The sequence below is a fragment of the Siphateles boraxobius genome, unplaced genomic scaffold (assembly GCF_051911475.1).
Source record: "Siphateles boraxobius isolate OS27281-9 unplaced genomic scaffold, OSU_SipBor_1 5, whole genome shotgun sequence".
NCBI lineage: Eukaryota > Metazoa > Chordata > Actinopteri > Cypriniformes > Leuciscidae > Siphateles > Siphateles boraxobius.
In genome coordinates this window covers 19,191,474-19,206,403 of record NW_027509141.1, presented here as the reverse complement: position 1 = coordinate 19,206,403, position 14,930 = coordinate 19,191,474, and the positions used below count along the sequence as shown (strand labels likewise).

The following is a 14,930-nucleotide window of genomic DNA, read 5'->3' as shown; positions in this document are numbered from 1 at the left end:
CAAGCATAAAGGAACCGCACACCCCTGCCTCTTATCCTCTCTTTGCTTGCGTTATAAAGTAGAGAGAAGCAAATCCCCACTGAACTGCAGGTCAAACATACACACTTCCACCTGTTAGCGGCACAGCCCACTGTGACCAATGAACAACAGCAACATAAACACAGGGATAAGTCAGACAAATTGATCTCGGGCAGGTCCAAGACCTCTGGGGCTCTTTGGCTCCAGTGTCAACTAGAGATCACAAGAAGGGTGGAGCGAGAATGAGAGGAAAGAATCTGAGAAGAGTTTGATTTCATTTGATAAGAAATGCCTTAAGCATTCTGTCAATCACTGACACAATGCAATAAACAAAAGAATGAAGGAAATAACACTCTGTAAAATCCTCTTCATCATAACAATATTCATAACAATATTCAGGTAAATGCATTTAAAGGATAACTAAACCCCTGGTCAGAGCCTGACTCCACCCACTGGCAATATTTGAAAAATGCTGGAAAAGTGGGCAGAGCCCAGCGGAGGGGGGCGTGCACCTGAGACACATCTTTTTGTATGGAATCTGCCTACGTCACCAACCACCCCTTACGTCACGAACCACCCCAAACATCCAATAGGAAAATCCAACTGAAGTAGCCACCGTTCAACCTGAAGAGGGCAGCGCTCAGACGTTTTTACACCATATATTGTAGAATTAAAACACTTTATACACAAATGTCAAAAAAGTTACTCGAATCAATGAACATTACTAATAAAGCCCCATTCTTACAGATCATTAACAAATGATATATAAATAAATATAAAATATAAAATAAATTCAATTAAAAACACAATTTGATTAAGACTAAAATAATTACATAAAAGGTAAACTGAATAATTGTTAAAGTATAGGTTTACATGATGTACTAAAAACAGAAACGTTTTTCCTTTGCGTTTTCACGTACAAACAACAATGTCGTCAAAATGATCGCCGTTCACACAGATTCGTAAAAATGATTAAAAACGCTGCATTATGCAGCCAGGCCAGTAGATGGCGATTCCACTTTGTAAAGAAATATGGCTATCGACTGATCACGTAACATGCATGTGCATGACGTCACCGTTTTCGCAAATTTGCAATTTTACACAGAGACGATAACTCTATCTTTCTCAAAAACTTACACTTTGAAAAACGTTTTCAAAAGTTTGTATTTTCAAGCCCTCAAAATGCCATTGTTATGTAAATGTACGGCAAAAACGCATTAAAGGTTTCCCGTTTTTAGTTGGAAACCTTAATTTTTTGTTGAAAACCTTAAACCTTAATTTTAATATACAGCACAACATTTATGGTGTTATAAAATTGCAACCAAATGAGGTTTGGAACAACATAAGGGCGAGTAAATGGTGCAAGAATTGTGACAAAGAGACATCCATTCTTGCATTGCGTGTTTGTGCATTTTGGGGGGGTGGAGCAATGAGGAGAGGGGGTGTGTTTGTTTGGGCTGATTTCCCTTACGATCAGCGTCTGAATATAAGCAAATGCTGAGAGAAAAACATTGACATCTAATGCAGAAGTTGACAGGTGCGCAGCTCAAGGCATGGGTGTTTCATAACTACATTCTTACAGTTATGTCTCCACCGCTCTCACATCTGTGTGCTCATATACAATGAGGACTGTCAGAACTGTGAGCCAAATCTGCAACAGCACTCTTCTTCTTCTGTCTGTCTGTCTGTCTGTCTGTCTATCTGCCTCTCTCATTCTCACGCTCTCTCTCGGGCGAGTGTCAAGGACCATGAGAAAGTGCTGTGATCGGATCCCTCCATCAACATTTCTAACAAATTCCATATTTATTTTTAATTCTACTGTTTCACTGCAGCAAATAGGCCTATATATTTAACCATAGGTTACAATAGTGTTAGGTAGAGGAAATGGTTATATCTTCCATTCAGCTTTTATAAAGTTGATTAAAATTGTGCTCTTTGATGTTCCTAGTAATCTGAGTGCTGTGGTCTTTTTTCAGATTTCGTGCAGATGGTTATCAGATTTACCCTAATCCTGTTATGCCCTCTAGTGGATGAAACCAGAATACACTCTAGAAGATAATGTAAGTGTAATATGTATACATTCTGAGGCTTGTGGAGTCTTTGGAGCTTTGTGTGAGGAACCGAGCCAAACTTATGTAATTTTTCACTGAAAATCTTCTCCTGTTAACAGTTTGCAATTTTTTTTTTTTTATTTGGCTATCAAAGGCAAGCTATCAAATGGCTTCAGAAGACTTGTAATGTAGTGAATGAGTCTTATGAACCCATTTTATGAAATTTTAAGTCCACAGTGAATTTTACGATATGTTATGTCCACAGTCCTTATATGCTTTCATAATACTGAAAACAGCGTCCACCAGTCGGGAAGTTCATGTCCACAGATAAAAAATAATTTCAGGAACAACATGAGGAGGAAACTACCTTTGAAAAGACAAATTTTGAGGTTAATGGCTAAAAATAAAGTACCACAGATTTTGATTTTTAAATTAATGAATACTTTTGTTCAGCAAAGAAGCATTCGATTGATCAAATGTGATAGTAAAGACATTTACATTGTCACAAAAACATTCTATTTCAAATAAATGCTGTTCTTTTGAAAGTTCTATTCATCAAAGAATCCTGAAAAACATTTTTTAAATGGTTTCCACAACAAAAATGGAATGAAACAGGAATTAATTGCATTCTAAATACTCAAATAGAAATTTTAAATTGCAATTATATTTCACAATATTACCATTTTTACAGTATTTTTGATACCCAATCTGTATTTTTAGTCACAAAAGTAATACTCAAACAAAAACCTACTGTTCATTTATCATTTATTCCTTTTTACACCAGCCTTTTTGTTTGTCATTTAACATCTTTGCAATCCTTTCTCTCTTCTACATGATCAACTAGCGCATATCGGCGAGCTGCATCGCATCACAACCTCTTGTCCGGGGTTCTTTAATGAATCTGCATAATGGAGAAGACCCCAATTAAATCCTTGCGCAAGGAGGACTCGGCATCCAGGGTAAACAAACTTACCCTGACAGGGTTGCAGCGCTGGATAAGATAGAGGGCCGAGAAAATGAATTAGCTTCCTGACACACGTCAAAGCCAATCCCAAGGAAGAAGCGGGGCACCTCTCGGCACCTCTATTTTATCTGGCCCTTAGTATTCCGCCTGAGCCCCCTGCTCACATCCAAAATGTATTCATTTATTCAGAAGTCCTTGGAGAAATCAGAAAAAGCTGCTTGTTCTTTTTTCTTTATGTCCAGATGGAGTTTGCGTGAATAACGTGAGTTAAGTGAGGCGGAAAATAAGTACAAGATTGCCCGCCGGTGAGAGACTATATCACCTCACGAAAAAATGAGTGTCACCTTCATGCAGACAACAGGTTTTCTTTGATTTTGAATATTTCCCACCTTTTATCTTCGCCTTCTATCAGTACGTGACATGAGGGAGGAGAAAATAAATTTGGAAAACAAATGAAACAATATGAGCTTTGCCTGAACTCAATACAATAAGAATTATCATGCAATGCAGGTGTGCCAGGAAGCATACGATTATCAAAGGGTGAGAATGAGAGATCCATTTTTAAAAAAGCATCTTCTCTTGGGTTGGAGGGATAAGGTGTGATTCACCTTGTGGTTCCTGTGCCTGTCGCTTGTTCTATTGCTAATTAGTTTAATTAGCTAGATAAATTGTTAATACAAAAAAAGCTGATTGAATGAGCAAACTGAAATTCAGAACAAAAAGCCAAGGGGTCTTTACATTCTATGTACTTACTACATATATAAAAAAAACTATGCACTTACTGTATTCATGATGTATTGCTAAACACTTACTGCTATTGAAGTGGGACACGGGTAGGTTAGAGACAGGTTTGGTGGTATGATTTGGTTTAAGGGTCGGTTAAGGTGCAAGGGAAGGGTCAACAGTATAATTATAGATGTAGTACAATGTAAAAACATCAATGTACACTAGGGGGCCCCATTTTAAGGATCTAAGCACATGGTCTAAAGCACATGCCGCAAGTGTACTTAGCGCATGTCCGAATTCACTTTTGCTAGTTTTATGACGGGAAAAATAGTTGGCGCGCCCGGCACATGGTCTAAAAGGGTTGTCCCTATTCCCTTAGTGAGTAATGGGTGTGTTTTGGTCATAACGTGCAATAAACCAATCAGAGTCTCATCTCCCATTCCCTATAAAAGCCAGTTGCGCTCTCACCATGGCAGATTCGATATTTACATGGCGAAATTTGCAAGCAGAAAAACTGAACACTTTTCTAGCAAGGAAACATCTATGGGACAAAGTGTGCGCGCGCTGTGGACCCGCCTATAAGCGCACATTACTAAAGCGCTCTTTTAAAAACAAACAAAAAAATTCCGCAGTCTATTTCAGTTTCCTCAAAATAGCAACGCGCCAACAAGCGCCCGGACGCATCTCGTTTGCAGACCAGCACTCCCATGGGCGCAACGTGAAAATTAAATTATTAATTTAAATGTTAGTACTTAGTTAAAGGCACTTAATTTAATGTGGGATCTATCCCTTTAAGATATATTCAAATCAAATGCCAATATCACAGCATTTCTATAATTAAGTAAAACAATGGAATACTAATACTTTATACAGAAAAGCCAGCCTACCTCCCTAAGGACTGTGCTGCCATAACCTCTGTACAACCCTCTGAAGCCCTGCAATGAGAAATCAAAAAGAGTTGTCATCTTTGTGCAAACAAAAAGACATGGCATTTTCATGACTGACTGCCTTACAAAAGAACTTATTTATCAGTGAATCCAACCGTCCATCTGTGTTTAACAGGACAGCTCGAGTGAACTCAAGAGCATTGTTCACTGTAAGTCAAGCTGACGATATGCACACACCTCTTCTTGTAGTGTATTCAGCAGCACCCGGTAGGTATTGAGGGAGGGATTGGCCTGTGTTCTCTGCTTCACCACTTCAGTCGGCACACGAAACAGACAGGCGACCTGTGTGAGAGGGAGAGGAGAACACTCATCAACACTTCAAATAGTACTGGTCACACAAACAGATAGAAATACTCAACTACACTGCACAATACAGCGGTTTGAAAACAGGAAATAAAATAACATTTATAGTTTGAAAGAGTTGATTTATACTTAAAACGACTGAAAAAAATCTGAAAAGTGGAATAAGATTATAAAAATGGCAAAATGTATATATATATATTTTTTTTATTATTATTATTATGAGGGAAGAAGAAAACCCTAAACTGGTATAAATCTGCAAAAAACATATTTGGCACACTACAGATACACTTTTTGTTTAACTATGCAAAGAAAATGCATTAAAAAAAGCATACATTGACTACAACATAATCAGTGTGTGTGCTCTCTCTCTCTCTCTCTCTCTCTCTCTCTCTCTCTCTTCCAGCAAACATGCATTGTTGATCGCTGAGGTGTGGCATTATTCAAGCTCATTCTTCAAGACCGCATCCCCCTCTAAACTACACTTGTGGTGCATTACTTCTGATCCTCTCCATGCTGAGGCGAACAGAGGATGGAAAGCAATCTTCGCATCCACGGGGAGTTTTATCGGGGCCCCCCCACAAGACCCCCAGACTCACACTGGACAGAAGTAATCTCTTCTGAATGACACTGACAGAGCGGGCGTGGGGTGCTATTATGAGAGAGAGAGGTTAGGTTCACAGTGAGCTCAGCTGACACCCTACAGACACGGCTACGGTAGTTTGCGCTCTAGATGAGTCTGTCAGGCGGCAGAGCATGTTCTTGCACACTGAAGTTGCCGAATGAATGGCCCACTGGCTTACAGAACAGCATATTGCAAGACTTTGCTGTATGGCATGACATAAATGTACAAGATCCAGCTGAGGAAATCTGTATTTGTTATTATTTCCATTGTGAAAAGTAGGATCAGTGGGGAGGGCTCGAATTTTAAAAAAAACCAAAAGCGTGTACCAAGAGTGCCATCCAGCGGTGAAACCCGGGAGCTGCGACCCTCGGTCTCTTATTGAAACTGACAGGGCCCATTTTACCGAGCTCATTACAGTCTCTTTTTGCTGGGTTAACATTTATGAAACACCAAACATCACGTCCCCTCGTGTAATTCTCAAAAGGATCAAAATTACAGCTCTAAATAGAGAGGGAAGTGGATATGACAAGTAATTCTTGCAGTAATTGAATTGGTGGGAGCGAGTGCGCGCCGCAGCTATTTCGTATCATCTCGCAAGGGAGTTGATGGAGGACTGGCGAGAGATTATATCAGATCAATTACCGACATTGTGCATTTCTGTGTAATTTACAGGGAGCAGTGAGGAGGAAAACTAGGTTGAGGACATTTTAAAATAAGTGGATGTCGAGTCTTTAGAGTTTCGCCGTGTTTATGGACGTACCTATGTGTGAACAGTCAGGCGATTATCGAGGCACTGTCTTAAAGGCAGTTTTGTACTAAATTTCGTTTGGTTACGTTATTGGAAAGAGTTATAGTTATACTTATTATTGAAAGATACATTTTGGTCTCTATGTTTTTGCATTCACGTCACCATTTATCTTAATTTGCAAGTCATTTGGAGGAGGTGGCATTCATTACTCGCTGACTCTGATCCAAGGGCGGGTCTTGGCGCTTCCCGTTCCCGGCGCTGTGGAAAACCCTCTGAGGGTGAGAGACTCTTCCAGTGCAACACGACGACCAGAGGCCAGGACAGGTGGGTGAAGAAGCAGGGGATATTAAAGCGAGGCACAAAACCTATTCTAGCACTGGGTGAATCAGTTCAGGGCCGCTTGTCTTGTCCTCGCGCTGTTCTTTACAACACAGAGCAAATCAACACCTATGAAGGGACGAATGAATGCTGCATGTAACACTGACCATTTGACTCGACACTTTAAAAAGACTGAACAACATTTAGTTTCAGTTTTATTATTTCATAGAAATCACTATAAAACATGCATTATATGCACAATACCTAACCCCTTTTATAATCAGTTGTTTGTATAAATGTAACAGTTTTGATTCTAACACTATGCATTAGACCTATATGCACTGTAAAAAAGTTATATTTTAATTATCCATTTTTACTATATTTAAAATTATATTATATTGCGTAATACATTATTATATATAGGCTACTTATCTATTCAGGGTTATGCCATTAAAGGCAGTAATGAATTAACACATAAGATCAACAACCTAATTTGTTATATCATGTGTTAAATTACATTATACTCTTTAAAGGTGTAACAGAGAATAGATCGCAATTTATTATAACTGGTTAAAATGAAAAGATATAACACTTTACAATGCATATTACAAGGCATTAGTAATTCATTTTAATAATTGTATAATGATTTAAATTATACATACACCTTAATTTTAAGTGTTACCAGAAGTGTTACGCACTGTCATTTAAACGTTTGGAGTCAGTAAGATTTTTATTTTATGTATTTATTTATTTATTAATTCATTTATTAAGGATCCATTGTATTGATCAAAAGTGACAGTAATTTATAATGTTTAAAAATATTTATATTTCAAATAAAATGCTGTTCTTTTGAACCTTGTATCCTGAAAATGTGTTTTATCACGGTTTCCGTAATATTAAGCAGCAGAACTATTTTCAACATTGGTAATAAAATGTTTCTTGAGCAGCAACTCATTATTAGAATGATTTCTGAAGAATCATGTGACAGAAGACTGGGGTAATGATACTAGAAAATCAGCTTTGCCATCTCGGGAATAAATTACATTTTAAGTTATATTAAATCGTATAAATAATATTTCAAAGCTGCTTTTACTCTATTTTTGCTCTATTTAACTAAATGCAAACTTGGTGAGCATAGGAGACTTCAAAAACAAAAAAGTCTTACTGATCCGAAATTTGGTAATATATGTAAATTGATACAGTTATTCAAAACATTTTTGCCATTTTACCCACAAACCTGAGGCCATTTTTTAAATCCCAACAAAACAAATTTTCATTAGCATAAAATAAACCAAGGTCAATCTCACATCTGTGGTTCCAGACATCAATAAGACACAGCTGGAACATTCCAAACAGTCCATGAACTCGGAGCACACGCCTCCCAGCAGTGTTTCAGGAAGTTGGAATTACAATAGGCATCTGGAACAATCTTCCATAGATCATCCTACAGGTGCCTTAAAAAAACAAAAAACAACAGAGGTCCCTCGGGTCCTTATGGAGCGATGCCTCCCAAAATCTATCTGCACAGACCAATCTCTGCCTGACACGTCCCCCACGTCCCCTGTCCAGAGATAGCATTGTTAACCCAACACTTTAATTTTAGATTGCCTATTTTTTTAGATATTTCAAAAACCTGCCAGGTGAGAAGAAGAGGGGGTGGGAAAAGGTTGAAAATGAGCCACAGTACAATGCCCAGGCTTGATTTGTACAATAAATCACAGGCAACCGTATTCTCGCAGGCAGTGCATGGATTATTTGCAGTGCCAAGCTCAGCGGGGTGCCAATCGCCCTCCTGGTCATGCTACACGCTGTTTTCACCCAACAGCCATAGGGAGAGACACAGTTTATAAATGTAGGAAAAGTGCTCCTTCAGCTTGACAAATGAGCTTTCGCAGAGAGTGTTGGGCAAATGGGAATGAAGATAAATCTGATATAATGGCTAGATAACAGCCTACTCTGGCCCTGACATACACCATCAGCTATTGCATTCTTTATAGCACAGACCGAGAAAGAAGAGACAGAAATTACTGCTGCTATTATTACACAACAATAATATAGAAACCTTTCATATGATTGTATGAAGTGAGAAGCTGGACTTAAGAGAGAGTGGTAAAGGTGAGTAAAGTGAGGATAACATTTCCAGACAATTTAAATCTTGCTGGTTGTAGATCCGATGCTACAAAGGCAAAGTCTGAATCCCTGAGCTTAAAGTCCAGGATCCACATTGCGTTTGATTAGTGTGCTAGCGCTAACCTTATAGGGTCAACCGGATAACTATGACAGTACAGCAGTGGCGAAGAATCTTTTATTCTATCTTGAAAAGTAATAGGGGAAAGTACAAAGTAACAAGAAATACTCAAAGCCATTATTGCACAAAATGGTTCGATGCAAAACTGGGCCAGAAAACTCCAAATATAGCAAATTATAAACTAATGAGTCATTAATCACATCCAGTCGGGAAACCTATTAGCGAGAACTTGTATAAATGGCAGAAGTTACTTAAGTAAGATGACTTGGTCTTCTGCTCCAGACGGCCTGAGGGGAAGACTTTCATGGCTAAGCTGCGGGATTACGGGCTCTGAACGGTGCAAAGTGTACCCACAACACACTGGGATTCAGCTGGGGCTCTGCTATTAAAAATCCCTGTTTTGAAGTGTGCAAATCCTGCTGCACCAGGCAAAAGGTTATCAACAGACCTGACTTCAACTTCACCTTATATTTAACTATATTGGGTATTGGTGAAGGCTAACCTTTTCACTTGACTTATTTGTTGAGCCATGTTTAACGTTCATGTTTAGCACGTAATGATATTTGCTCTAATTTTCCATGCAAAAAGCCGCCTTCCCCCTCAGTGTCTTGTTCAGTATGGAAAAACAGCAAGCTAATTTACTGGGTGGAGGTAAATATGAACTGAAATGATCAACCCAATTACAATAGTTATATACTGTCACCTGAAATTGCGTATTGAGATGAATAGGATGGTATTAGTATTACTAGTTCCATGTAGAATTTCTACTGCTCTAATGATGTTGAGGAAAATAGTACTAAATGGTTTTAAATATGGTCATATATATAGGTGAGGGGACTGAAGTCTTGTAATTTCAACATGTTATGCTGATTACAAAGGACAATTAATCGTGTCATATGACAAAAAAAAACTTGCTCTACAAAAAAAAAATGAAAAAAAATCTGTTATGCTCACCAAAACTACATTTATTTAATCAAAAATACAGTAAAACCGGTAATATTGTAAAATATTATAACAATTTAAAATAACTGTTTTCTGTTTGAATATATTTTAAAAATGTTATTTATTCCTGGGATGACAAAGCAGAATTTTCAGCATCATTACAGTCTTCAGTCACATGATCCTTCAGAAATCATTTGAGAACAGTTGTGCTTCAAAATTTTCCAGGATTCTTTGATAAATAGAAAGTTAAAAAGAACACTATTTATTTGAAATAAAAATATTTGAAAACATTGTAAATATCTTTACTCTTACATTTGATTGTTTAAATACATTCTTGCTCAATAAAAGTGTTCATTTCTTTTGAAAAAAAAATAAATAATAATAATTCCCAACCCCTGTTAAACAAGAGTAGCATTTCATTCCAAAACAATAAAATAAGGGCTATTTTGTTTTGTTTTTGGTCTTATCTGTTATTTTAAGTGATGAAGGAAATCCATACAGCACATATGGCCATAAGGCATAACCAATAAATGTCTATTGGAATTTTATAATCAATTAAATTCATCATTGAATACATAAAGAAACATAAAATGTCAAAATGATTCCAAACTTTTGAATGGTAGTTTATGTATTATATTTTTTAAGGTGGAGTATGCTCTAAGGAATGATTAAATGCTTGTGTGTTGGATCGTTCTGGACTGCATAGCTCTGAGCTTACAGAATTACACTAGCAGAGGAAATGAAGGTGCTCCTTACAGCTCCAACACCTAAATCTCCCTTGACAAAACTGCAAGACTCCTCTATATGAAAAGAGTTATGTCAATAGACAACAACAAGATCCATTTGGCCAGCTGGTGGGAAAATAAAGGGTCGTCTTTGGCCTGGCTCTAACCCAGAGGGAAAAAAACATCCAACAAAAAACGCATTCTAAGCCTTCTGCATATTTGTCTCTGAAATAGACGTACTGCTCATTTGGACTGAAATGGGTAAATGATGGTAAACACAAGGACAAAACAACAGGAAAGAAAGAAGAATAACAGGAAACCTACGATTTCTCCTAGTGAAGCAGCCAGCATGTGAGTGAAGGGGGTCAAGCTTGTAGCATTGTAGCCAGCGAAGAACGACTTTGTGCTTTCATAGGTGACAAAGAACGCAGCAGCTGGAACCAAGAAGAAACACTTTGTTAGAGGCAAACTATTTAAAGTTGGCTTGAAACAAGTTGTAATAGTCTTTTTTTTCCCTTTTGTGATGTACACTGATGAGCCAGAACATTATGACCACCTGCCTAATACACTGTTGGTCCTCTGCATGCATACGTGTGTGTGTGTGTGTGTGTGTGTGTGTGTGTGTGTGTGTGTGTGTGTGTGTGTGTGTGTGTGTGTGTGTGTGTGTGTGTGTGTGTGTGTGTGTGTGTCTCTAAAGCTCTGGAAAAATTAAGAGACCACTTCAAAATGATCAGTTTCTCTGGTTTTACTATTTATAGGTATGTGTTTGGGTAAAATTAACATTTTTGTTTTATTCTATAAACTACTGACAACAATATTTCTCCCAAATTCCAAATAAAAATATTGTCATTTAGAGCATTTATTTGCAGAAAACTGGTCAAAATAACAAAAAACAATATGCAGTGTTGTCAGACCTCAAACAATGGAAAGAAAATAAGTTCATATTCATTTATTAAACGACACAATACTAATGTTTTAACTTAGGAAGAGTTCAGAAATATTTGGTGGAATAACACTGATTTTCAATCTAAGCTTTCCAGGCTTCATGCTTGTGACCCATCCATCTTCCTTGAAAATTGATGATCTGGTGGTGCTTCAGCAAGGCTGCAATCCATTGCAGATTTGAACACTGCAACTTTTTTGTTATTTTGAACAGTTCAAATAAATGCTCTAAATGTCAGAACTTTTATTTGGAATTTGGGAGAAATGTTGTCAGTAGTTTATAGAATAAAACAAAAGTGTTAATTTTACCCTAACACATATCTATAAATAGTAAAACCAGAGAAAGTGATCATTGTTTTTCATCATTTTTAGATAGATAGATAGATAGATAGATAGATAGATAGATAGATAGATAGATAGATAGATAGATAGATAGATAGATAGATATACAGCTCTAGAAAAAAAGTAAGAAATCACTGCAAAATTATCACTTTCTCTGGTTTTACTTGCTTGCAATCATTAATGTCTGCGTGTAGCGTCACAGTGTCTTCGAGGACAGTATCCTATAAATATGAAGACAATCTTTTTTGTCTTTTGTATTGCGTTTCTGACATCCAAAGGCACAAGAAGAAATTTTTATTCTTATTCAGTGTATGTTGCCCATTTTCCTCCACTTGTTCCCACTTTTTCTCTGACACTACATAACTGTAACGTCTGCCAACAAATGGTCTATATAGTAGAATATTCGTTGAGGAGGTTAATTCTGTAAATGATGTTGTACGGCAAGTAATATGAGGCATGGACTCAACAAGAAGGTGCCCTGTGGTATCTGACAGCAAGACATTAGCAACAGATTCTTCCAAGTCCAAGCAGCGCTGCCATACTATCCATTAATATCTGCACTGGAGTTTTGTGTGAAACATGACAGGGGATTAGGGATGAATATAGACATTGCGTAATCAACGAAATCGATTACATCAACACACCGTTCCAGCCCAAGTTTGCTTACCATCTAATCTACCCAGAAAATAATATGTGGCCTTGATCAACTATATTCGCTAAACCTGTGACTGGTCATAATGTTTTGACCAATCAGTGTATACCGAAGTGAAACATCTTCTTGAACAAGAAAAAATGTTGGATGGGACTCGATTTTGTCCATAGGGGAAGGGGAACTGATTGGATCGGTTTGCTATTATTGTGATGTCATGTGAGTGACAGGTTGTCCCGCCCTCAACCAGCTAAACACGACATCAGAGAAAAGAAGAGATGTCCTGCAGGTGGGAGGTGAAGTTACTTTCATTAAAGATTATGAGAGCACATGATGAATAAATTAAAAATAATGATGCATATAAATTATTCATAATAAATACTGCAATACTTCTTAAAAAAATAAGAATAGTCCATTTTGATTTCATAGCGACTTTAAACTGAATCCACCCTCCACGTTATATTTGCAGGTGTTTCCTGAGAGCTAGAGAGTCTAGTTTTTTGGGGTTTAAATATGCTATTTATCATAATCAGAAGTCCAGAGTGTTTGCAGTATCCATTTGTATAACTCTACTAAAGCGTGCTTTTAAACATGCAGCCATTTTTCATGTTCATTATTATAATATATATAAACTTACCATTGGGAAAGGAGCCTATAGCAGCAGACGGGACGCCTGCATAGATCCCACGGAAACCTCCCGCCTTGTAGAAGCCCTGCTGGCTCTGCAACCTTGTCTTTATGGTGTCTAAAGGGAAGAGAGTGAGATCTACACACATTCCTGCGCAGCCGCCTGCCTAAGGGACAGAGAGCATGGATAAAGTTGTATTACAGTATAATTAGGTACTTTAAACTAATTCTGGTGCAATGTAATTAGTCACGGTAGTACCTTATACATATATTTTTACCACATAATAATGCACATCTGCTTATTTGCAGTAAAAGGTAAATGACTCAAAGTTTCAAGGAGAAGAAGTGTTAAGTTTGCGCTTAATATAGTTATTAAAACATAAATCAGAGATACAGAACACTTTATCTAATTCATTATTCATCTTCTTTAACCAATCATTATTCATAATTTTTATTATTATGAAGCACTATAGTCCAACTAATTCATGATTGGGCTGTAGAAAAAAAGAGAATAAAGAGTGCCTTATTTCGCTAAAAACTTTTTTATTAAATCCCTAAAAATGTTAAGAAAAATAAAAGTTAAAATATTAAGTAAATAAGGCACAACAAACTGTTTTAACTAAGAAAACACAAATACTACATCTGGGCAAGGTTTGTTTACGTAACGTTACTTATTTACTTACAAAAAGCAGATAGTCAACTTTATAATGACTTACTTTATCTTCATTATCATAGTCACTGTTATCATAACCATGATTGAAAAAAATCACTTTCAAAAGGACTAGCCTGAGATTAATCAAAGAAGAAAGCCTATTAAAAGTGTACATTGACACATCCACATAAATACTCTATTACTAACACTGTACACTGAATTTATTTCACAAGCAGAGTTAACGTTAATGTCATAAGGAGTGATGTCTCTGCTTTTAGCACGTGTAATAGACATGAAATGTGCATTACCACAAGGCAGGCTGTGAACTCTCGTCTCTTCATACTGCACGCGAGGACCTCAGTTTTTAGCAGATGACTTTGAGAAGTGGTTCATATTCAACACTCTGCAACAACAACAACTACACGTTCATCAAGGGCGCTGCCATGTTTAAGGCGGGCATTTTAAATGACGTCACGTGACGACAGCAACATCGATCTTCATTTTCAGCAGAAAAATAATTTATTTTAATATGTATTATCTACGTTACATTGTTATTATAATTTACATTTATTTTAATTTAAGGCCCTTACACTTACACGAAGAAGAAAAAACAAGTAGTAAATTGATTTATATTGGCTACTCTATATATAATAAAACAATAAAATGTTTTCTACAGGAAGTGAAAATAAAATAAGTATTTTTTAAATTTGTTCCTATTATATAAGAATTTTCCAAATTTTTCATTTTCAATTCAATTTAGTGTATTTTACATATATATATATATATATATATATATATATATATATATATATATAAACATTTGAGCTTGTCTGTGTACAATGAATGGAAACGGAAAATGAGTCAAAGTCCAATGTTAATGCACATATATTAAAATTAATTGGTATTAAATGTATTTGTTTGTCAAATTATGAATATTTTTTTACGTTACCTTTTACATTATTATTGATACCCATTTCCTCCACATAAGAACAAATGTTATGGTAAATAAAAAATCCTAATTATGACATAAAAAGTAACAATTATGATTTTATTTCGTAATTATGATTTTATATTTTAATTAAGAATGTATAATTTAACTGTGTGGT

The 14,930-nt window shown here is 36.5% G+C and overlaps 1 protein-coding gene across 1 annotated transcript in view; it reads right to left on the bottom strand.

Annotated features, from left to right (window-relative positions):
- Positions 1 to 14,294, bottom strand: part of slc25a26 (solute carrier family 25 member 26) — a 56,844-nt gene extending 42,550 nt beyond the window's left edge. The window contains exons 1-5 of the mRNA XM_077203100.1: positions 14,133 to 14,294; positions 13,183 to 13,339; positions 10,937 to 11,046; positions 4,884 to 4,988; positions 4,647 to 4,694 (exon numbers count right to left, since the gene is read on the bottom strand). Coding sequence (XP_077059215.1) covers positions 4,647 to 4,694; positions 4,884 to 4,988; positions 10,937 to 11,046; positions 13,183 to 13,339; positions 14,133 to 14,165 — 453 coding nt within the window. The 5' untranslated portion in view covers positions 14,166 to 14,294. The remainder of the gene's footprint in view (positions 1 to 4,646; positions 4,695 to 4,883; positions 4,989 to 10,936; positions 11,047 to 13,182; positions 13,340 to 14,132) is intronic.
- Between the last annotated feature and the right edge of the window lie 636 nt (positions 14,295 to 14,930).